General features: G+C 39.9%; 1 protein-coding gene across 8 annotated transcripts in view; it reads right to left on the reverse strand.

The window, feature by feature from the left end:
• The window catches only part of AFG2A (AAA ATPase AFG2A), a 161,343-nt gene that overhangs the window by 78,676 nt on the left and 56,507 nt on the right, over positions 1-26,160 (reverse strand). Inside the window, exon 15 of one of the 8 annotated variants that reach the window (XM_060278576.2) lies at positions 1,066-4,748. The exons of the other annotated variants lie outside the window; for them this stretch is intronic. Coding sequence (XP_060134559.2) covers positions 4,677-4,748 — 72 coding nt within the window. The 3' untranslated portion in view covers positions 1,066-4,676. Of the gene's footprint in view, positions 1-1,065; positions 4,749-26,160 lie in introns of those variants that run through there. 8 annotated transcript variants of the gene reach the window in all.

Genomic DNA, 26,160 nt, shown 5'->3' on the forward strand with positions numbered 1-26,160 from the left:
CCCACATGAAATATTAATGTTCTCATTTTACATTGGTGGGCAAGTTTTATTCCAACAAGCCGCAACATGCTGCCCAGAGCGCTTTGCTCTGCTGGAGAAATGCTTGATTTTTTTTTAGATCAAGATTTGAAAGCAAAAGAAAAATGCTCACTCGTGTAGGCTACTGGACAGTAGGAACTAGATTCTCGATATATTTTAAAAGATCTGGTAGAGTCATTATTCAGTGCACTGTGAAAACTTCATTCAGAACACATGGTCCTGGGGAACAGCCTATTAAATGGACTAGCACAGTAGCTGTGTTGTCAGCTGATTATTGGACACAGAAGGCAGGATAAGAGAAAAAAAATGGTATTATTTCAGTTTTCACCCAACAATATCTCAAATGATTAGGGAGGGAGTTATAATTTTAGAACAGTAAGACTGTTTATCCCCCAAAATCACATACTCTGAGAAAACTAATATTAAAATGTATGAGCTAGTGAGCATACAAAAACTGTCTGGCTAACTGTAACCAGCAAAAAAATTGCAGTAATACAAGCCACACAGTTCTTACACATCAGTGCTTCTCGTATCGAAAGGCAACTGGAAAACTATCATACTAAGTATCTACAGACTGTTGCAATACTTTGCAATGTACAAAAGCAGAAGGTCTCACATGCACCAAATCATACACACCAGACACGCAAGATATAGAATACTGTAGAAAATGCAGAACTAACTGAATAAACTCAAATATCTAGGACTGTGCAATAAACACATACCTGGGCCAGGGCCACTGAGCAGATTCGGATCCTGGTGGGGGGGAAATCCTAAGATCTTAATGACGAATACCCATAAGCACCCACACAATCGTTGCTAAACTTGTATGTATAATACAACTAGGGTTGCCAGACTCAATAGAGGACAGGACTTCTGTGCCTTTAATTGCCCTGCTCTCTTTTGAGTCTGGAAACCTTAAAGAGAAACCAGCAGACCCTTTGTTTAATTTCCAAACAAAGGGTCTGCTGGTTCCTCTTTAAGGTTTCCAGACTCAAAAGAGAGCAGGGCAATTAAAGGCACAGAAGTCCTGTCCTCTATTGAGTCTGGCAACCCTATATAACACATCCAGATAAACAAGATAATTCTGAATTAAAATTCAAGATGTAGAGTCATTTATGTCCTAGTGTCAGATTGTTAATCTGAAGAGCTAATGATCTCAAGTAAAATATGAATAGGGTGCAATTGTTGTTGTTTAGTCGTTTAGTCGTGTCCGACTCTTCGTGACCCCATGGACCATAGCACGCCAGGCACTCCTGTCTTGCACTGCCTCTCGCAGTTTGGTCAAACTCATGTTTGTAGCTTCGAGAACACTGTCCAACCACCTCGTCCTCTGTCGCCCCCTTCTTCTAGTGCCCTCAATCTTTCCCAACATCAGGGTCTTTTCCAAGGATTCTTCTCTTCTTATGAGGTGGCCAAAGTATTGGAGCCTCAGCTTCACGATCTGTCCTTCCAGGGAGCACTCAGGGCTGATTTCCTTAAGAATGGATAGGTTTGATCTTCTTGCAGTCCATGGGACTCTCAAGAGTCTCCTCCAGCACCATAATTCAAAAGCATCAATTCTTCGGCGATCAGCCTTCTTTAGGGTGCAATTATGCATTTTAAATCAAATCTAAAACAAATAGATAGTCCTACATACATGGGAGCAGAATAGCACCATGTGAAATTATACCTTTTTATATGGCTGGTTTCACCTGCTCTGATTGTTTATTGGTATCTGATGTGAGGTTTTGAAATGCCTTTTTTGGTCTTAAAAGACAAGATACCAATATGCATCATACTTTTGCTCATGGAAGCGGGGCCGAATGGCTCCAATTTGAGATCTTTGCTATATACTGTTTATGGACTAATTAGCCTATTCCCTAAACCAAATGTTCCATGAAGTACACATGGAAAATTGCCATTGAATGGCTAATCCTAAAATCTAGCATTGCAGCCAGAAAGAACAGAGCTTGACCAGGAGCTGCCCTAGCACAGCAGTGTCATGAAAACTTGTGCTTTGAATCCAATACAACCTGCCAATCAATACAGCATGCAAATGACACACATCAGCATTAAGCATGAAACTGCATATACCTTTGGAGCTACATTAAAGGCCTTAATGAAAAGATGTGGAGCTGTGGTTTCATCAGAACGCTCTCAAAGCACGTGGTTGCGAAGGTGAGAACAGGGAGTCCACAAATTCTCACCATACAAAAACTGGCCCAGTTTAGATAAGCATCCAAACCAGTTTAGAATATTGGAAACGTGCCATTCCTAGAAGTCATTCCCTTCCCCTCCCATCTTAGCCTCCTTCATGAGAAAGAGAGGATAGTGAAAGCTTCTGCTTTCACTTTAAAACAAACCAGTGTCACGTTACATCTGAGATCAGGAAACCATGGGTTTGTTCTCACTAAAGGTAGGGAAAAGTATTAGTTAATTTCAGTTTCACATTTCTCCCAATATTGTATACACTTTAGTATACAATTTCCCCTGATATCATGTACTTTCATGTTACTTCACTAATAATATAGCATTTTTGCACCCACTTTACCTCCTGCTTTACTTACTTACGATGAACCTGTACACATTTTTAGGCTCATTATACTTTTTAGTATTATAAAGTCCTATTATATAAGGGCCCCTTTTATACATTTCCAGTGTTTAATTTTAAAATCAAACGTTGAGAGAAATAATTGCAGCCATTACTGTTTACAGCTTTGTTTAGTCTTGCTTATGTCAGGAGATAAACACAACATGTTATACTTCCTGGGAAATATAAGCAACACATGCAAAACAGTACAAATAATCTAAATATAAACCAACATTAGAATCCTTCATTAAAATTATTCCATTACTTAATTAAAATGTCACAAAACATCATCAAGTGCTGCCAACCAAGAAGTTACAATATGCTACAAGCATTATTTACGGAAGCAATCGTATAGCACTAGCCCCAAGAGCTTTAGGAAATGAAGTTAAACCAAATACATTCCACAGTGTACTCTTGTTTGTCCCAGCTCACTGAATCTACAAAGTGTCAGCCAGCACAGGATTAGTGCAGGCTCTGTAGTCCACAGAGCAGATACAACTGACACAAGCTCAAAAGCCATGGTTTACAAACCGGATGCCACCTCCATGCCCTTCTTTTATCCTTTTTCTGGGTTTTTTCCTGCATCTCACAGCACTTCTCCCCAATCACACCAGCACAGCTTCTTTAGTGTTATGTTTGTTTTTTATTGTGTACATACTAGGGGACATTGATGGGGGCAGAGGTGGCTTTATCACATAGAAAGGTGTTCACACCTTGACTGGAGACCGAATTAGGAATGATTTAAGGACTCCAATCAGTGTGAAGTTGGTTTGAGAAACAATGCATGAAACAGTAGGGTTAAAAGAAAAAGCACAGGATACACATGCATTTTGGATAACCGCATGTCAATTAAAAACCCAACATTGGAAATGAAGTGAGCGCACAGTAAATGGGAGTATGAATGCAGCCCATCTCTCTCTCTCTCTCTCTCTCTCTCTCTCTCTCTCTCTCTCTCTGAAGAATATTCTCCACTCTTTGGCAGCTGCTAAACTTACTTGTTTTGAAGCAAGCCTTGTAATTTTGTTGGAACTGATTTTCATGTGATAGCAGCCTTATTTGAATTTCCAGTTTACAAATTCAGTCATAATTTGTATGTGAAAAGTGGTTTTCATTCAAGTAATCACAAGAGTTCTGCAACGAGCAGGGGCACTTGCCCCACCTATGGCTGCTATTGGGTTAGACAGGCTCTCTCAGAGAAAGCTTAACACTCTCTCTGTCAGAATTCTAGAACCAAGGGTCATGCAATGAAGCTGAATGGCAGAAGATTCAGGACAGACAAAACAAAGCGCTTATTCACACAGCACATAGCTAAACTATAGAATTTGCCACTACATATAATGATTTAAAAAACTTGGACAGCTTTAGGAGGAAATTAGAAAAAAATCAGAGGACAAGGCTATCAATTGCTTCCAATAATGATGGTTATATATTGCCTTCAGGTTCAGAGTCAACATGCCTCTGAATACTAGTTGCTGAGAAACAACAGTAGGAGGAGGGCTGTAGGGCTGTTGCAGTTTTTGGGCTTCCCATAGGTATCAGCTGGAAAATAAGATGCTAAATTAAATACAATCTGATCCCAAAGGCTGCTTTTAGCTTCTTTTTAATAATGTTGATTTTGTTCAGGAAGCCCAAGACTCAAGTCACTGCTCATCTATGAAGCTTTCTGGGTTGACAGTGGGCCACTCAGTCACTATTCCCCAGCCTAACAAACCTAAAGAAATAATTGCATCAAAGCTGCCCTTTGTCCCTTTGAAAGCAACCGGCGGTACAGGTGTACGAAATAATAACATTATCTCCATTTTATTTATTCTGCCAATCACATCCATTGCAACAGTATGCAGCAATGTATTTCATTCAGTTCTACCATGTGCAATGTTTTAAAGGTCATTATATTTGAAACCCTCAGGCCGCATTTAATCAGCTAAAATGAAAAGACCAGAAGACTGTAGATTACTGCATCTTGCCTTAGTTTCCTCCTTTTCAAACTACATGATGGAGTGTAAAGCAATGCACACATCTTGCTCTACTGAAAGAGAAGTGAACTCTGGTTCTTCCAACAGCTGACAAGTTATGTATCCTCTCTCATCACTACCACATTAAGGTTGAAGTTGTCACATCCATCAGGGTCCTTCTGCAACATCTGTCAAAAAGCAAGGCATTTATTAACACTGAACAGGATCAGCTTAGCTGGGCCTTAAGCTAATGGAAGTACTGAATTGTAAACAGGTAGTGCTCTAGGACACAATGTGTCAAAACAGCAGAATTTAAACAATGATATGTAAAAGAAAATGAAAACCTAATCACCTGGAATTAGACTCTAAACCACTTCAGAGCATCAACCCACCCCTGCCCCCAATAGAAGGAGCAATGCTGAAAATTTATACCCTGACACAATTGACTGAAGAAGCAATGGTTGCTAATACTTATCCATACCCCCAGATGCTGAATTCTTTTAGGGGAATGAAGGGTTTATCACAAACATGTGTTTGTAGACATGAGAGGGTTAATTGGACATTCTGGGTCACGTGCTATAGAAACTGGAATACCTAAGAAATATATTGTGCAAGCGTGGAAAGAATTTCCCTGTAAATGGAAGTGTGCTAATCAAGGCTGTAATGCAGGTAAAAACTTGGGCGGCAGGGAAAGTGTCAAACCAAATGGTAGCGATCTGTACTGGTTATACTGCTGGATGCAGGTGAAGCAAAGTGAATTTGTATACAACTGATGTATGGAGATATAGAGATAGGCTTCAGGCAGGTCCACTGAAGCCAGAAAGATGTCATCCTTGCTGACAGATGCTAAAATTGACTTTAGAATTTACAATCAGAAGTGTCACTTCTTCACACCCTGGGTTAGCCATGTGAGGTCTAGTATGGCCCACACATCCCTTTTGGGGGGGGTAACTATAAAATAATACTGAGTAAACCTTGATTGATGCAGTTTATTGGGGTCGAGTTTTATGAAAACTATTTGGATCAGATGCTAGACTGATTAACAAATTGTAGTATGCTTGGCTGAGTTCTTTGACTAAAGCGAGCTAGTGAATCTGATAGCTGGTACAGTCTTCCACAACATAACCATCGGCTACTGTTTCCAGTAAGCAGTGATCTGAACTGGACCTTTGCTACCCTACGGTGAGCTGAAGAAGGCATCCTTCAGCCATGGTGGGATGGCAGGCTAATGCACCATCGCATACACTGGAGTCTGGGGAAGTAGTTGAGCGTTAAGGGCTACAGATTGTGAGACTGTTGAGGTTCTGCCAGCCAGCCTGTCATAGAATCATAGAGTTGGAGAGACCACAAGGGCCATCCAGTCCAACCCCCTGCCAAGCAGGAAACACCATCAAAGCATTCCTGACATATGGCTGTCAAACCTCTGCTTAAAGACCTCCAAAGAAGGAGACTCCACCACACTCCTTGGCAGCAAATTCCACTGCCAAACAGCTCTTACTGTCAGGAAGTTCTGTCCTGTCCCTGCACTCTACAGTTGACTGGAGGGCTTCTAATAACCAAAGGAATATAGGATTCTGGTCATCTTCTCTCACTTCTTGTGCAAAGAGGTACATTTTCTTGTTATCCTTTGTCTCCATTAGGTTTGCTTCTAGAGGCTCTAGAAACACTTTAGTTCTGATTAATGGAACTCTTGCAAGGTGAGCCTGTGGACCAGACTCTTAGCCCCTTCTCCAATAGCACAGTCAGGTGTTCTTGCATGATTGTGTTTGGCACCATCATTCTAGCAGATTACTGCACAGCATCCAATGATGAGCCTGCTAGCAATGCTGCTGAGATGATGATATTGTACAACTGATCCTTGGTTACCATACACGTCAGCTTCAGCAGATGCCATGTCTTTTCCAGGTTAAAAAAAATGTTGGTTGTAGCTGCTCAAATAGCAGCTGAAGAAGCAGGCTATCTGTATGAGAAAGCAGGACAGCAGAGTATATTCATGGCTTCCTGACATTCCAGCTAGGATTTTGAGGCAAATATACAGGAAGCTCTGCTGCAAGCCAGTGTTGCCAATTCTGCTTGAATCACTTCATCAAATACTGCCACAAAGGGGAATAATGGATGGTTTATTGCTCCCTTGTGGGAAAGCTGCTTTTGCACCCTTTGACAGAGGAACTGAATGGCTCTCTCTTTCCTTCTAATTATCTCCCTCATTCTACCCGGACACTGAGGTCCAATGCTGAGGGCCTTCTGATGGTTCCCTCGCTGCGAAAAGCCAAGTTACAGTGAACCAGGCAGAGGGCCTTCTTGGTAGTGGCACTCACCCTGTGGAACACCCTCCCACCAGATGTCAAAGAGAACAACAACTACCAGACTTTTAGAAGACATCTGAAGGCAGCCCTGTTTAGGGAAGCTTTTAATGTTTGATGGATTACTGTATTTTAATATTTTGTTGGAAGCCACCCAGAGTGGCTGGGGAAGCCCAGCCAGATGGGCGGGGTATAAATAATATATTATTATTATTATTATTATTATTATTATTATTATTATTATTATTATTATTATTATCATCATCATGCAGCTCCAGAAAAAGGGAAGATGAGAAAGCTTTATAATACCCCAGTACAAAAATAACAATCTTACCAATTTCTCTTCTAATTAGGGGGAGGGGGAGGGAGATACTTTAAGTGCATGCTTTGATGTTATTAATGTATGAAAATGATTTATCAGAGAGGAAGCCAAAAAGTAAAACCAAGTCACCAAGAATACTTGAGGGCAGAATGCAATAGTAAAGAAGAGCCACGAGCAACAAAGGAAGCTATAATAAGAACTTTTCAGATGAATTCTAATTAATAGTTTTATTTTCTTTTGTGAACTTCAGTGTGGCACCAGAACTACACTTGAATTACAACTTGCTCCCATCTGAAAGTTTTTTGGGGGCTTTCATCCTTGGAAGCTCTATTGCAGACACAAAGCCCATGCAGGATTTCATTTCACTATGAATTAGTGTCTAACATTGAGAACGCCTTTCATCATCGGCTTGTATTGCCTTCAGGTGCCTATAAATTCCTTTCTGTCTTTGTGTAGCACTTGTCTATCAGGATGTGTCATCAGTTTTACTGCAGGCAAGAGACAGACACACCTCTTCCTGAGACACAGACAACACAACAATTACCACAGCCACTTCGCCTTTGCCTTTATCATATCAGTTCATCACCAGCTGCTAGTCACCCAAACCTTGCTATGAAAGTTACAAACTTTCCAGGATCTCAGCTTAAGTGATGCTCCAAACTCTGTGGCTCAACATGAAGCTACTGACTGATGAACCTGCAACAGTATCAGCTGTCAAAACATAGAATGGATGGAAAATGTAATATGGCTCCAGTGTCAAGTTCCTACAGTAAGCAATTAATATAATCGAAAGCCCAATGCAAGCAGAGGCTTCCCATTGACTCCTAGAAAGGGCAAGTGCAGATATTCCCCACTGCATATCAGGACATGCCACTGCGGAAGACAACACTGTAGAAGTAACTACATTTGTTTGAGTGCTGTATTTGGTCAGATTAAGAAAACCAGTTAGTTCCCACCAACTCTTTAAAAATGTGGTAGTCATAGAATTGTAGAGTTGGAAGGGACCCCAAGGATCATCTAGTCCAACCTCCAGCAATGCAGGAATCTCAACTAGAACATACATGGCAGATGACCATACAACCTTTGCTTAAAAACCTCCAAGGAAGGAGAGTCCACCACCTCTTGTGGGAACTGACATCATTGGGAATTTCATTTGCACAGCTCCCATGAGTTCCAATGGAGTTCATGCAAGAAAGACTCCCAGCAGATTGTTCCCTGTTCAATAGTTTTCAAGCAGCATTGTGCTTTTAGGAGACCAGTTTAACCACAAAAATCCCTGGCCAGTTTAAGGTTTCCATGAGGCTGTTTCACAGCGTTATTTGAAGCTTCAGTTTAGATTATTGCATCTTGGTACAATTTCACATCAAGCAGAGGCAGGAAGCACAACAAAGGGCATCAAATGTATATGTAAGAAAAGCTTAAGGGATGCTCAGTAGAAAAATGCAGTTCCACAGTACTGAGAAAACTAGATGCTCTAGGCCTTCTAGTATGCTGCCAGAGCATTCCAGGTTTTTTTACCATGCATCTTGACCCAATTACAGCAAGGCAGAGAAAACAACAATGTACTCAGGCAATAGAGCCAGCTAACGAAGAAAATTGGTGCAAGGGGGCTGGTAGGCAATGACTGAAATGTTCGCCTTAGCACTTTAAGCTCCTCAAACCAACGACTCAGCTGCCACCTAGCATGCCCTTTTCACAGCAGCAGTGGAATTTTCCTATAGTGCAACAGGAATAATGCAGCAAGTCCGCCTGAGCCACACAAACACCCACACTGAATGCAGTTGGCACTCTAGAAACTGGGTTTTTCCTGCCTTCTCTACTGCATAAATAAACTAACCTACAGCATCAAATGATTTTCTTTTCTAAACCCATTCAGCCTCCAAGCCGTTAAATCCCACCCAAATGTGTATTTTGCCTTTGCTTTGTTTTGTTTTTTCACCAGAGCTTTGATTCTGTTTCATAGGAAGGAAGTGATGATAAACAAATCAGAGCACAAAGCTTGCTAGTGCTGGCAGGCACTTTCAAAGCTATTGACAAAAAAAAAGCTTATTAAGCACAAGTCGTCTTCCTTTTACAGTCTGCCTCCCTAATCAGGATGCAAGGAAGAACTAACTCAGTAGTTCCTCACAGGGGGAAAAAAAAATACTATAGGCATGTTTGATTACCAGACACAATATAGTCTGTCACACAGGCTGCTTGCCTGCCACTACCTCTCATTTCTTTTTAAAGCACTGAATGAGTCACACTGAAACAGTGCAACGGTAATAGCTAAAGGAAGGCGTGCTGCTTCCTTTACATTTCTTTAAAGCTTCATTCAGGCACATTTCTAAACTCAGGATTATGCTAAATGTGGTGAACGTATAAACTAAGGACTATACAGAGACTTGACTTCTATATTCTAAGGAAGAAGGATACACACATGGCAACAAACACAACTTTGTAAAACAGCGAAGGAATTTGCTTTATGCATAATCAGATCATTGGCCCAACTGTCTCAGTATGGTCTACACCAGGCATCCCCAAACTGTGGCCCTCCATATGTTTTTGCCTACAACTCCCATGATCCCTAGCTAACAGGACCAGTCATTGGGGAAGTTGGGAATTGTAGTCCAAAACATCTGGAGGGCCGAAGTTTGGGGATGCCTGGTCTACACTGAATGGCAAAAGCTCTCCAGGGTTTCAGAACTCCACACAATTTTAATGTAGCTACAGCAGGGGTAGCTACGGTAGCTGAAGCCCGTCAAATCTGGTTGGGCTCTAATTCCCATTATTCCTGATCACTGGCTACACTGACTGGCTCAGTCCTACTTATAAAGAACATCACAATGTGAAAAAGCCTTTCCTATTCAATGAACAGTAACATAATTTCTAGTAACTCTAATATGCCTACATAGGTCTTTCCAGGTGTAAATTAAGTATCTGTAATCATGAAAATTCTGGCATGTCACTGGAGGAGAGTAACTCAGATTATTGAGTCACTGCCAGTTGCAATGCATTGATTGGGCACAAGAAGAATATGATTGGCAACACTCCTGTGCAGGTGCACTAAAAGCTCCACCAGCTCTTCTGATGTACAGAACTGACTGGAGAAACTGAATCTCATCATGTAATCTAGATCCTCCATAGGCTACTAATGCAATATGGAGCCCAAGCAGAGGCTAAAGTTTTTTTTCACTGGCTAGTGCAATATCATAGCTATATTGCTGAGGCTGCACTTTTAAAGGTTCAAGTGAAATCATAATAATACACTAAGTCTGGTCCTATTTGGAAAGAGAAAGAGCAGGGGAAATGAAACATGAATGAATGCGTATCATGACAGTGAACTTGTGTGGTGGTTAAAAGATTACATTTTCCGATAAGGAGGCCATATGAAGAGCTAATTGAAGCAATTTTCCCCCTACCAACTGTGTACCCTGAATAGAAATTTCACAGAGAAATTATGAGTAGTGCCGTATTATAAAACTTCACAACTTGGATTGTGTGAAGTTTTGTGGTTCAGCAGAGAGAATGTAGGCTTGGAACCTTGGTGTAAATCTCTGCTCAGTCACAAAGTCATTAGCAGCCTTGGGCAAGCTTCACACCAGTAAAAATCGGAATAAGAGTGACCTACTTTTTCAAGATTGTTTTAGGGATTAATATTAAACAGATTATAAAGCCCTTGAAGACTGCAATTCAGTGCATAGTTACTAGCATTAAGACATCAGGCCTTAGTATACCGGTATTTTGCTGATCACTTAAATGTAGTCTAGAAATCCTGCTGAAAATGTAAAATGTAAGAGTAATGATATAAATTGTAGAAAGTAATAATGATAACTACCAGCAACAGTAAAACAATAGGGTTTAGCCAAAACCTAAAACACTGACAAAAATAAATAAATCTGGCAGTGCCAGGACTGCCACATGCAGGTAATTCCAGCAGAAACAGTCATTTTTCAGAAATATATCCTGCAAAGTTTCAGACCTCATGTAGCTCAAAACATCTCATTATGGAGATAATACAAAACAAGCAGAAATTGATCAGTTTATTACACATTACGATTTTTAATGGTTTTATTTACTTTTCAAATTACTATTACACGTTATGTTGAGCCACTGAAGACCTTCTTAATTTACTTAAAATAGTCTGTTTCTCTATTTTGAAGCCAGTAACCAAATATGAAGCTCTGAGGACTGTACATTGTCTGACTTGCATACACAACATTCTGCACACGATTTTCAGTGAGCACTTAAATTGTCTTGTCATCTGGTCCTTACCCATTTACACAGTTGCAAAGTTTGTAAACAGATGCTTTAAGATACATTGGCGGAAAGAGGGGAATCAACAGTTAATAGAAAGAACAACACAGAGGAAGCAGCAGCTTACAAATTTAGCTGTCTTTATTAGAGATGCTCAGAAAAGGCATACAGTTATTAGAAGGGATGAAGTCTAATTTGAAATTTAACACATTTTAATTATTTTAATAAGGAGGGTGCTCAAATTACAGGGGGGGCAGAGGGTGCCTAGATTTTATGAGGGCCCCATTAGCTGCCGTCTTTAAACAGATTATAGGAGGTCCATGATCAGGAGGATTCAGCTGGTGAAGTGTGGAAATTTCATTATGGCACAACCTACTTTCTCCTCAACAATTCAAGCTGAATAGGGAACTTAAAAGCAAAAACCAAGTGCATAACTAGATGACTTCTTTGCCATTAAAGCTATGAATCTGAGGCACGCTTGCCAGAGAGTAAACTTCTATATTAAATTTATATTATGCCTTTCTTCCTGACTGCTCAAGGCAACATATAGAATTCTCCTTCTAACTGTATCCTTGCCTCATCTGTGTGACGTATATTAGGCTGAGAAGCAAGAACTACACAAAGTCACCTGGTGAGTTTCACAGACCAGCTGGAATTTGAACATTTGTGCCTGCCATCAGGCAGTGGCTTTTTCCGCCTGCCTTGCCCTACCCTCCAGCCTTAGGAGTCTTTCTCAGATGTAGCTTGGAAGAGAAGTCCAGAGATTTATTTATAATAATTTCATAAATTGTCGGTCTTTATCAATTTGATCCTTTTACATAGTTTTGTATGTATTGTGGTACTTTATGTATTGTGACTTGCTATTATTTTTATTGATTATAGTTTAGTAATTATGTATTGTAATTGTTAAGAGTGAATTTCTTTTTAATTATTCTTCGCTGATATTTAATTTCATTGTGTGATGCTATATTTTATGTTTTGTTATGTTATAATGGATTTTTGACTATTACTTTACTTGATGTGTTGTTTATTTTAAAGTTATGTTTTTATTATGACTTTTTATGTATTGGATCAGACTATTATAAAGTGTGTTATCTTTATTGTTTCTTCAGCTTGTAAACTGCCTTGCATATAGTAATACAGAAAGGCAGTATACAAAATAAAAGTGAAATTAAAAATGAAATGAACACGGGTCACATTAGCCTAAGTTCAACCCTCAACTCACTTCGCTATGTTGACCCTCATTGAAAAAAGTGGACTTAATTTCTCTGTGTGTACATGTGTGCGCATGCAGCTGTCTGTCTGAAAACAACCTCCTTCCCCAAATCTGAATTCTAATGAGGCTTCTGCAGGCACTGGACATTCATTCATTCATTTTATTTGTATACCACCCTATACCTGCACATGAAAGATGTGGGTATGTGCTGGTGTGCGTGCATTGATGTATTTATGTTGGCCGTGCTTGCTTTCCTTCAGCCAATACAAAGGTTTGTTGGGTCACCCTGGGTAGCGGAAACCTAGAATGAGCTCCTGGGATGCAGCACAAATCTTCCCAAGCACCTCTTGCTTGGTGATTACCTGGAGCAGAGATGGTGAATCTGTGGGAATTCAGATATTGTCAGACTCCCATCAGCAACAGCCCACAGAGCCAATGGTCAGGGATGATGGGAGATGTAGTCTAAAAACATCTGCAGGGCTGCAAGTTCCCCATCCCTGTTCTAAAATAAACAAGAGGCAGGATTCCTTTAGGTAGCAAAGGAAGTTTCAACCAACCTGCAGCACTGAAAGGGATTTTTATTTTCTGAAAACAAAAGGGTTGGATTGGGATTTGGTGGGCTTCTACTTTTGCATTTCTAATTTAAAAGAAGATGATTGCTGAAAAATACTAATTGGTAGGTATCAGATAGCAGCTCACAAAAAAAAATGCATCACCAGCCCTATATAACAGCTACTTTACTTAGAAATTAGCTTGCTGTTGGGAATATATCATGATTTTGGAGTGCCTTTAATACCTTTACCTTTTTGCTACAAAACCTAGAAAAGAACAGACTGTTTATATGAGGGGTGGGGGTAACCAATCTGCTCTTAATCACATCTATCATTTAAAAACAGACATGAGAAAGAAGGCTACCCCTTTATAATTATGGACTTTGATAATTACCTGGTGGTTAGCAGCAGATCCATTCTCAATGCATCTTCCTGTGTCTTTCCCTTTATAATGTAATCTAATCTCCTGGCTATGCTTTCATCTGGCACCCAGTACTGCACACTGTTTATAAAACAACAATCTCATCCTGGGTAATGACAGAACAAAGGCAAAGAAAAGCAGCTTTTGTAATAATGCAGCACTTACCACTTCAAAAGTGGCTAAGTTGGTATAATTTAGGTTGCCTTCCCCTCCCCGCCACTTTTTGTTTTAAACAATTATTCTCAATGGGAGACCTGTTCTAAAGTCAGCCCTGTGCTGGACAGGATTTTCAACATAGTGGTACAATATATTAATTACGCTAATTAAGAAGTTCAGGAAAATAAAAAGCTAGCATATATAGGAAATACGTAATATGTTGGTTTGCTAGCAGTTGTATAACATTGCATTCCACTGTGATTTTTAAAATCCGTATTCTACATCACTTACTCACTTTCCAAGGTTGCAGGAGCATAACTAGTGGTTAGAATTCACATATGCCAAGATATAAATTATGTACAAACTATTATTTTAATTTATAGTCTTTAATTTATGGTCTCTTCCTATTACTCTTCCCAACTTCTACTTCATTCCTCTTGAGCTGAATTTCTTCACATCCCATTGCTACTTTCCTTCATCACAGTGTTTTCTAATTTGATAACACACTGCCTGATTAAATATTATAAGATAGGAGCACAAGAAGGTGAGACAGAAAGGCCAACTCCAATTCCTCAGCTGAGACTCCAACTGACAGTTTGCTCCTTGCCTACCTGATCTGTCTCCATTGCAGCTTGTCTTTATTGGGACAGTAATATACTGGAGCCCGAGCTTGCTTGTTTTGTTCATCCTACACTTCCCTCTTTCCTTTTGTGCTTTGTCTGTTAGATAGTAGATATGCAAGAAGGGGCTGTTATTCTTTATATAGAATCTACAACATTCAAGTAAATGAACAACATCTATAAACAGCAGTCCTACTGAAAATAATCCAAGTACAGTACTTTATTGTTGTTCTGCAAGTTCATTTACTTTCCATGGGATTAGCAAAAGATACATTTCCAAGAGGATGATGCTTACAGCTAAAGAACTATAATAAATATATTGCCTTGATTTTTCTGCTTTACGCCAGTCTTTATTAATATAAAAAGTTAAAATTTAGTTTTTCAAGGGTATTTAAAGTTAACTCAGCCTATGTGTGAACAAGTTCCAATGATTTCTGACCCCTGTCTCTATTAAAATACAAGTGAATGAGTGGTCCGACCCAAAGCACATGTGCGATAAAGGGGGGAAAGTATTATATATATATATATATATATATATATATATATATATATATATATATATTTGCAGAAAAGATCCACGAACAACAAAACAGTCAGAAAACCTATTCGCTCAATTCTTAAAAGTGTGTGCATATTTCAGACCAAAATTGGGTTTTGTGTTTTTGTTTTATTCCACAAGAATAATTTACAAGCTCTCCTATTGAGGTAAATCTATACATGAAATTGGCCCCAGGTTTCAAACCTTGACAAAAACAACCGAGAAGCTTAACAGCAAGTAAAAACACTTTTGTACTATGGTAAGTTATCAAGCCATGGCGTTAGCATCTGTTTTGAAATCACTGCAGTTCATAATTCCCTTAGGCACTCTTGCAGAAAAAGTAAGCCAGTTCATTTCTCCTCCCTTTTCTTTCCCCCTCAGCCAAGTTCCGTGAGGAAGTTGTCATGACACAGAACAGATGTGAAACGTTGACTCAATTAAAACGCACGACTTCCCATGAAATGCTCATCACAGAGAAGACCGTTTACATTGTCTTCTGTCATGAAGATTGGCAGGAGGTTAAAGGAGCCGTGCCACATTCTATCAATCGAGCGCTTAGCACCAAATATTCTCTCTGTTCCTCTAATGCAAAGAGAACACATACACACATTGTTCTGCCACAAGTTCCCCCCTTTAATCCATTTCCGACATCAGAGATGACATCAGAGATGAAAATAGTGATTAGTGAAATGCCTTTTACAGAACAAAAGCAGGTACCAAAGAGAGATAACTGCCTCACAAATATGTAGCTGACAAATTGTATTTGCAATAAATGCTGCTCCAAATCAATAAAACTTATTTTAGTTTCTGTGAATTTTGCACCAACAGAAATTTATTGAAGCATTTATAAACTGCCTCCAAACAAAAATGTTCCCAAAGTCATGTACAATACAGGTTTTTAAAAGCAATATGTATAATAGGAAAAAAATGTGAACACACCAAATCCTAAAAATGTCAAGTTACACATTTTCAGTGTGTATTATAACATAATACACACCAAGGAAAATTGACTTAAAGTAAGTTTTCAATTGCAACCTAAAAGCAATATGGATACGCACTTGTCTAATTTCTACTGAAACATGATTCCAGAGAGGTGGAGCTACAGCACTGAAAACTTAGGGTTGTATGCAGTGCTCTATGAGCAGAGCTCTGCTAATGCAACAGGACTATCAAGAGTACGGTACCTTTAGAGAGCAAACAGTATTATTAGCAATGCCTTCTATGAGGAATGGAGTTGCCAAGCAGGGATACATGGGGCAAGGATATTTTCTGCTATTTGAGACATAAGTCCTAAAGCTTTTAAGAAGCAGAATCTCTCACATTACAAAACCATCCAAGTCCAAATTAAACTTGTCCTGGCAAAAATTCTCCCCGTGCAAGTGGGGCAACACTTAGTGAAATACACAAATGAAATTACAGTTTTCTCAGGAAAAGGTTCATGAACATACCAAAAGTCTGTGCTATATCCGTGACTCCAAAAAACACGGAAACGCCATTTACCTTCCCGCTGTAGTGGTCCCTATTTATCTACTTGCACTTTGACGTGTTTTCGAACTGCTAGGTTGGCAGGAGCTGGGACTGAGCAACGGAAGCTCACCCCGTTGCAGGGATTCAAACCGCTGACCTTCTGACCGACAAGCCCTAGGCTCTGTGGTTTAACCCACAGCACCACCTTTGTCTCACAATTAATGAATGGAAGATTTAACAAAGATCAAAGGCCAACCTTTGGATACAATCACAGTTAAAATATGGGAAAGCAAAGCATTTTTAGAGCACTTGTCAATTATCAGTTTCTTTCTTCATATGATATAGCAATATGGGCAATGCAGGAAAAAAGCAACCTTTCAAAAACAAAGGGATTAATGTCTCCCAAGCACCCCCAGTCTACAGGCACAATAAATATTTTATCAAAAGTATTTGTTAGCTTCCCATGCCAAAGTAGTATCAGAGAGGGGAAGATAAAATTAAAAATACAATAAAGCACACACACATATCATATTAAAACCAGGTAAAAATCTAAATGTGTTCATTTATCCTCTCTAGTATGCTAAATTTAACGACCTTGAACTTTATTTCACTCTGAAATGATTTGAAGATTTCAGGTACATTTCCTATAAAAATATTTTCCCATATTGCCTTTTACTTGTAAAACAAGTCTTTTCACCTCAACATTTGTCTAGACTAGCGCAAGGAAGGCTAAGACACTTGAGTCCTGGTCTAGATTGGGAAGGGCCTGTTTATAATGAATACATTCCTGTGCTTCACTGATATCTAACTGACCACTAACTGCTAGTTTTGTTCAACGGAAACAAGAAACTATTATTGGAACAGTCAGGAAAGAAAGAAAATGAATAAGGAAACGGAAGCATGCCAAATTTAGAGACATTTCAAATAGTGCAGCTGTAGTGCTCATTGATAATCTGCTCTGCCAGCTGAAAGATGTCCAACCCATATTCTGTTCTCCTCTCCCAGCTCCGCTGCCCTATTGTGCTCAAATGAAGCAGATGATATCGAACGTAAAAAAAGTTTCCATCAGCTTTTACAAAGATAGAACAATTATATCTATAAAATATTTGTAATAAAAGTTCACTGTTTCCATAATATAAATTGCTCATTACATATTGCTACTGGAAAGGGGGGGGGGTTACAGAGTTGGGCTAGGGACTGCAGGTGTTGTGTTGCAGCCAAGGGAGTAGGAATAGTGCATCAAACAATATTCAACAAAGTTTCTAGGCCTTGGAACACAGGTGATTGGGCAAGTTTAGAGGGGGCACAAATCTCCACCATTAATCATGGGCAGTTTGCCATCAATAATCAGAACAAAATTTTCAGAGGAAGAAGATGCCACTGAACAGGCCCGTAGCTGGAGGCCAAAGTTAGCAAGACATCTAGGAACAGCCTAAAGACAAGCCAATATCCAAGCTGGGTGGCAGCTGAGTTAAGGAATCTATATCATGGCTCAGGGCTGGTTCACCAGTTTTGCAATCAAAGGGTTGCAGGTTTAAACACCTGCCTGAAACTTTGGAGAGCTACTTCCAGCGTATCTGCTAGGGCTCCTGAAACCCCTCACTTCTTCAGGATTGGGGTGAGCATAACAATATGTTTACCATAAAATACCACGGGTATTTTAGGAACATAAAAGTAAACTTGCAGGCCCACTTTTATATGAAAAGAAAGATTGATTTAAGTAACTAATTAAATCAATGAATTCCAAGCACATTCCTCATTTATCTTGCAGCCATTTATTGTTAGCCTTCTCCAGCTAACCTCATTCTAGGAAACAGTTACCTTTAGACAGCTACCATAAATGAAATGTTTATTATCTTTAGAGGAATTTATTTATACCTTTCTTCCAAAATGATAAAAGAGGCTATGGATAATTTCAATGATTCAATTTACATTTTCTTCAGAATACAATAAAACTAATGTCCATTGAAAGCAAGTAAGTCTCTACAGCTAAGAATGTTCTTTTAAAACTAAGAATGTTTTTTTAAGGCATTAACATCTGGATGAGCTGGATTAGCTCAGTCAGTAAGTAGAGCATCTCAGGATCATGAGTTCAAGCCCCATGTTGGGCAAAAGACTCCTGCATTGCAGGGGATTGGACTAGATGACCCTTGTGATCCCTTCCAACTCTACTATTCTACGTTCTTTGTCTTACATATATCAAAATAAAATTCTCAACTGACCCAACGCCTGACAGCTATTCTGAAAGGTTTTATCAACAAAATTTAGACGTGACTTTCGTTTAAAACACAGACCTCAAAAACTGGTTTATAGCCTGCACGTATTCAGAGGCTCTGATCATATTATATTGGTTACATATGTCAGTTCACACTGAGGAAGATGCCAAGCTGGGGATTGTATCTGGTGAATAGCTGAGATTCCCACTGAGGTTTTGTTTGTTCTTTGCTTTTTAAACACAGAGGATAAAAATTAACATTCAACTAACACTGGCTGTTCAGTGTTGGATACCGGAGGACAGGTTAGATGTTGTGGGCTACAGTTTCCACCACTCCTGACCATGGGCCATTGGTGGCTGGGGCTGATGGGAGTTGGAGTCTGAAGAATCTGAAGAAGTATCTGAAGAAGTGTGCATGCACACGAAAGCTCATACCTATGGCAAACTTAAGTTGGTCTCTAAGGTGTTGCTGGAAGGAATTTTTTTATTTTGTTTCGACTATGTCAAACCAACACGGCTACCTACCTGCAACTAGAAAAAAAATCTGTTGAAAATAGAACAATTTTTGATAAAGCGCAAAAGCAGACTGTACCACAATAGGCATGAAAAGACTTTCTATCGCTACATGAACTTGCCTAAATGTTGAACTTGTCTTCCAAGGCCCTTCTTTGAGTTCCTTCTGCGACGAAAGTCCTTTACTTTCCGTCTTTTAACTCTGACCTCTCAATTATTAAAAGCACTAATAGGGATTTCTGAGGTAAATCAAACCTCCCACTTATCCCTCTAGCCTTTCTTTAAACCCTCTGCACTTGTGGGTTTTCAAAAATAAAAGAGAGTCCTCTTCCAGCCTAAACGTGACCAGGTACCTATATAGACTTGGGGCTATAAATAAGACTGTTCCTATGTGCACTCAGATAAGGGTTTCCCTTCACTAGAAACTCCCTTACTGTAAAGCTAGCCTCCTTCCTGAGGTAACTTTATTATCACTCAGAACCTGTCTCCTCCTTTAGCCCCCCCCTTTCTTGGTGCACTCTCAGCCACAAACTAACCTTTCTCCTCTAAAAGGCAGTTTTGACAGTTTAAAAGAGTTCCTCACCACCTGGGTTCCTGGGTACCTTAGCTGGAAAATGAAATAGACGATTACTAATGTGACACTTTAAAGATGGATATTTATTGGCTTGAATCTTAATGGTTGCTTTCTGGTAACATTGGTACAAACTTAACTTCACAGGTAACGTTCTTGGTAATCAAATAACAGAATACCTATCCACTACTTCATCTACTCTAAAGTCTACCTTCTCCACAACCACCCAAGCTCCCACACAAAAAAACCCCAACCGCCAACTGACATAACAGTTCCCCTTTCCATTTAAACCCCATGCAGGCCACGCCTCCCATGGAATGTTGCTGCCAGTTAACCAGGAGTCTGGGTTAACCCTTCGATAGGTTGGTTGTGAAACAAAAACATGACATAACAGTTTCAAATTCGCCACACCTTCACCCAGAGAAAGTGTCTTCGCAGTCATGATGGCCCATCTGTAACACGCTCTCCCCAGGAAGGCTTGCCTAGCACTAAATCTCATGTCTTTCGAGCTCCAGGAAATTACCATTTTTATTTCACCAGGCTTTTGAACTACATTAGATTGGTGAAACCAGGGGTAGAAACCTGTAGCCCTGCACTTGGACTTGGACTCCCAACTCCCAGCCCCAGTCAGCATAGCCAGTGATCAAGGATGATGAGGTTACTGTAGTCCATCCCCAATACTCAGCTACACCACAATGATTTGCTCCGATATTTTGCTGGGTCAGTATTCTTATTTATTTTGTATTGTTTAGTTTAGTTTAGTTTTTGTTGTCAAGCAATGATCATAAGTCACCTCAGGAGGTGCTATGTTGAAGAGTGGAATCCTGAACAAATAAAACTGACTGATGAATGCATGTGCTGTGCTAAAAAATATTTTTGATGCTCTGTGCATACTTGACTCACTAGCTTGTTTAATCACTCTGATCTTAGAAACAGTGGCCAAAATGATGCATCATCTTATTCAATGGAAGGGGATAATAATAATGCTGCATTAAAATAGATGCCAGACATTTTTAAACCCCTTAAGACAATTAATAAATGTTTAGAACACTTCTTTTTACATTTTTAATGCACATATTCAATTTGAAATACGCAGGTATGTTACAAAAATCCAGCCAATTCTTTTCAAAATGTGGACAAAAATTACTGATGAACAGTAAACATTTTCTTCCCTCCACCCCACTCCATCCACCACTTTCAAACCAGTAAAATAAAAGAAAACAAATATACAAATGACATTTCCAAATCATATTCTTATACGGTTTCAAGGGTATCATTTATGAAGCACAAAGATTTCTTTCTTTAGCAGTGTTCCAAACATCACTCTATTCGTGTTTAGCTCAAGACGTGAATATACTTGCCTAGAATGTAAGTGAAGTATTTACACAAAGGCAGCTCTTTAGAAACCTTTTATTGTGAACACAAAACAGGAAGTACAGTAATACCGCCAGTAGATGTTAAATAACTCTTAGTGTAAACTGTGCTGTTAGTTTAATATGCATAACGTTAACCCCTTAAGGTATAATGAGATGAAACATGCGCAGTAAATACCTTGACTCAAAAGGGAAATCTACATTATTTCCCACAGTTTTTTTCATTTTAAGTAGCATACATGACCCAGCTAGCAGAATGGAAGTCTGCTGAGCATAAGGACTAGCAAACAGTTTGAGCAAGCTTGAGATGGTGTTGCTTCTGACAGGATTAATTTCCAGAACAGAAAAAAAAACAAGAAGCTTCTTTGACTACCGTAGTTAACTTAGAAAGCAGCATTTGATATCAAGACCTCAGACAGAAAACCACAATATCGGGACCCTAGTGGACTATACCACTATTTGTGTTGTATTTTACAGAAGAGCAAAATAAATACGACAAGGTGAATTTGCATCTATGAATTTTTGTGGTACTTCAACTCTTCAGAAGTATTATGTAGGTTTCTCACTTTTTTCAAGTTTGTTTCTGGGGAGAACGCTTGCATAAACCATAAGCTGCTGTCAGTACTGAGTTTATGTCTTGCAAGCACGCAAATCATACAAGTCAAGGCCGATGGGAGTTGGAATCTAAAACATCTGAACATAGGAATGTAGAAAGCTGCCTTGTTCCAAGTCAGACCACTGGTCCACCTGGCTCAGTACTGCTTGCACTGAGTGTCCATGGTACCATGCAAGAATTTCCGCCCTCCCTTCCCCACAGGTGGGCAGGGTTTGTGGCACCGAGCGGGGCTTACCTGGGCAGGTGCCTCCCACCTTCTTGGGTTGGCCTTTGACCCACCCTCAGCCAGGGAGGGCAGGCCGGGGGTGGGGCTAAGGCCAAAGAAAGAGGCTGACCCTTCCGTCCAAGCCTCACTTGGTTTTCTTTCCTCCTTCCAGGATCACCCACCCATCCTCTCTCAAATTAATAATTTCTTTCCTCCAAATAATTTCATCCCAGGTCAGTGGTCATCAAGTAAACGGTACTTTTACTTACAGACTAATATTTTGCGTTCCAGGTCAGCAGGCGCTGCTGCGGTTGTAAGATGGTTGATGTATTCAGAACCAGGAAGTAATTTCCCCTGCATTGGCAGGTTCCACCTTCCCCGTAGCATTTCGTCACAACTTTGGCGGTTTAGGCCTTGGCAAGGTATCCTTTAGTCTATCATCAGGTTGGGGGGTGCATTCATGCTCCCTTCCCATGTGGTGGTGCTTGCAGGGCCCGTTAAAGGGCAAACCGGGAGTCCCTGGCCCTAGAGCGGTGGCATATAGGTCAAACTCCTGGGCCAAGGTTAGTGGAAGGGCATGCTGTGTAAGTTTGTGCTTTACTCCCACTGTACCTCATCAGCCCGCATATCCTCAGCCAGACGAGCTGCGAGGGTTACCTGCCAAGGCCAAGGCCAAGTTTCCCACTTCTGAAGCCCAATAAAGTTATGGCCAATTTGAACCCATGCTCTGGTCTCTTGTCTCATTCTTTGGGGGAAGGGGTAAGCACCACAGACAGGGTTTAGCATGTGTCTCCGCAATATCTCCTAGCCCTTTCTAGACATACCTGGGACCTTCTGCACCCAAAGCAGATGCTCTACCACTGAGCTATGGCCCTTCCCCATCTAGAAGGCACCTCATTGTTTATATCCTTTGTTTGCTGGATTGGGATTATCCCCAAACAGAAATATCTACCAGGATATAGCGCTGAAGGTCTCCTCTGTTCCCATGTACAGCTTTTAAAGTTCCATGTCTCCCAAAGACATACCTAAGGCCATTTTATTCTCAAGTAGAAAGAATTGGCAATGGAGCTCCATACTTCTACAGCTCAACCAACTGCCTTAAAATTGCATTAGTGTAAAGAGCAAAGCATTCTGTAATCATAGCTATATAGGAGCCAAATTTCCTCTCCAGTGTAAAAGTATATCCATGTATCAGCTTACAGAGCCCAATGTGTTTCAACCCAACAAAGATCCCCATCTGCCTTACCTGACAGAATATCACTCAAAAGTTCTAGATGCACTATATCTCCTAAACTTCTAAACTCTAGCTGCTTAAACTGAAGCTTGGCTTGACTGCCACCTGCTGATACTTTGAGAACTGCTTCGACGCCCAAAACACTGGAATGGTATGTGCTTTCTGTAATTACCATCAGTGGTAACTGAAGCAAAAAAAGCCCACATTTTATCACTTAACATTTCGCATAGAGTAGAACAAAACTGTTGAATGGGGAAGACCATGTTTAAGTGCGGCTTTAAACCCACAGAATTGCATTCTGCTACTTGCTTTCCCCTCAATGAAACATTTTGTAAATATTAACAATAATAATTTCTGTTTCATGTCTTTCCCAGACTCTTTTTAAAAAAACAGGAAAGGCGGGGGTGGCATGGGGGGGGGGAGAGGCCAAACATCACAGTCTGCCTAAATTCCAGTTTCAGCCATTAGCACAAACATGTCTTAACTAGTATTTCTTTGTAGTTATTTTCTGTTAAAAATAAACTAGTTTAAGCTATATAGGTCCACAGATACTGGCAAAAGACTACTCTACAAATAAATGAAAGCCTGCGGCTTACCTCCTTCACTGCAGTTATGGGGCCCTCTCACTTAGAAACATGTGCTACAGCATCAATGTTTGCTTTTCATGGTGTTAGACTGTCCTTCAAGATCACTTGGGGTACTAAGACCTTTTTTCACCCCAAGGGTATGATTTGAGACGGAAAAGCATTCGGAAACGGAAAAGTTGCTTGCCAACAAAATGTTTCTGCATAAGTGACACAGAAAAATTATTTGAGAGAAAATGCAACTAAGCTACATAACATTGTTTGAAGAAGTTAACATTTTGAGAACTAGGCACACTTTGTATCTACACGCTTTTAATAAAAGTTAAATGACCATTTTTATAAGTGCAGTAACATGTTCCAGGGTGTGTGCTTGCCAATTACGCACACCTCGCGTGTTGACTGATGAACACACACCCTGGCGTGTGTTCTTGCTTACATAGCCCACGTGCTGGCTTGTTAAGTAATGGAATAAGGCTTGCCTCACCAACTGGCTGAAGCTACCTCTGCTTACTCTGTAGACTTCCACAGAACATGTCCTGGTGCTGCGGAGCACTTCATCTGAAAAAGGCTCAAGGGACAAATTGCTTCCTTAAACCTTCCTGTGCGTGCCCTGAATCTGGCAAAGAAACAGTCAAAAACCATTGATAGCTCCTAATGTTTTTGAGCATCAGATGAACATGGTAAACTATTACTACTTTGCAATGTGAATAAAATGCCTTTTTTTGTCACACTTGGCAACAGGGTTTTATAGCAAGATAAAACTATTAATCTCTACACTATCGTACAGAGGAAGATAATATAACCCACTTAAGACAGAAGTACAGATGGTTCGGGGAACTAACCTGAGATTGGGGAGTCAACCTATCTTGGCTAGGTTTGCCTTAAAGCAACACTTGCCTACCATGAGCACTCATAGGACCTTGGTTTGGAAACATCCTTAGCTGACCTCTGCCATGTAAACATTTTTCAGGAGCTTCAGTTGACCTTTGGAGAGAGCAGGTGGTTATCAGCTCTCCAGCCTAGACCATTCAACTGCTGGATTACTTAACTGTCCTCATGTGAGCTACAGATTACAGATTAATTTACATTTATACAGAGAGCTCTGTTTTGGGTGCCAACCCTCTTCTGCAATATCTATTCCTAGCATTTCCCCTATTTGATCACATGATATGATTTTCTTATTCCAGGAACAACATCTGGAAACAGCCCTGTATTCACTAAGTCAGCCTCTTGAAACAAGCATTCAAAGGTTGTGTGTCCAAGTAACTTACAATTTTAATATATCATTTTTTTCACAACACTTTGTTTTTGCTAGTATTCTAACCATGTTAGAGGGGTTCCTGGTGACAACTTCTATAGTCCCTCCAGTGGTAGTCTCTCCAGTGGTTATGGTATAGGCTTAGATGGCAATACAAGAACAGGCCTTTTCTGTGATGGATTCCTGACTGTGGAATGCTGTCCCCAGAGAGGCTCACCTGGCACCATCATTGCATTTCTTTAGGTGCCAGGTAAAAACATTCCTCTTTACCCAGGCCTTTGGCCATTAAATAATCTATGGCCTGTTAAAGCGGGGAGGGTGTGTGTGTGTGTGTTATTATGATTATTTTATTATTATGCTGTCTGTTATTGTGCTTTTTATTATGTTTTTATTATGATGCTCTGTAAAATGTGTTCTTAATGTAGTACTCTGCCCTGGGATCTTTTGATAAAGGGCGGTATAGAAATAAATTAACAACAACAACAACAGGCGTATAAGATCCCTCTTAATTCAAGGTAAAGATTGATTAAAGAAAGTTTGCACTGACAAACTGAACTTGTTTCAGTATTTGCCAAGCTAGTGTCACAGGGACACCTCCTCTGAGGAAAAGGTGTGAGACCTTGTGCAGACCTCCAGTCCAACTGAGGACATGGAAGAGCCCACAGCAGCCCTAAGGCAGCCTGAGACCTTGATAAACTCTCTGAGCATTTTCTCCCCTTAAGTAAAAGTATGCAAAGAAGGTCAATGCACAGCTAAACTGCAAGTTTTGCCTTACAGCTGTTTAAAGCATCCAAAGTGCAATAGGGTCCCAAAAAACTTCATACATGCAACTGCAAATTTCATGAATTATTTCCCGCATATTTGCAAGGAACACAACTCTTCTGACATATTTCCTCCTCTGCCTTGTTCTTCTTGCAGCATATCATAACTTGCTGTTTATCTGCATTACGTTCTATTATTTTTATTTTCAGTCCTTCTTATGAATTATTACTGGATTGTTTAATTTATTGTATATTTATTAATATGAGATGTTTCCATTACACAACTGTTTATTCCTGGGTAAATTTTATTATGCTAGTTAACATAAACTTGAAACATAAACATAAACTTTTGAAGTTGTGAGTGGCCTTGAGCATGGTTTACAGCAAGAAAGGTAGCATATAACTAACTAACTGATGATGATGCCAGCTAATTAGCAAGG

This window comes from Zootoca vivipara, chromosome Z1 (assembly GCF_965207765.1).
Source record: "Zootoca vivipara chromosome Z1, rZooViv2.hap1.1, whole genome shotgun sequence".
NCBI classification, from domain to species: domain Eukaryota; kingdom Metazoa; phylum Chordata; class Lepidosauria; order Squamata; family Lacertidae; genus Zootoca; species Zootoca vivipara.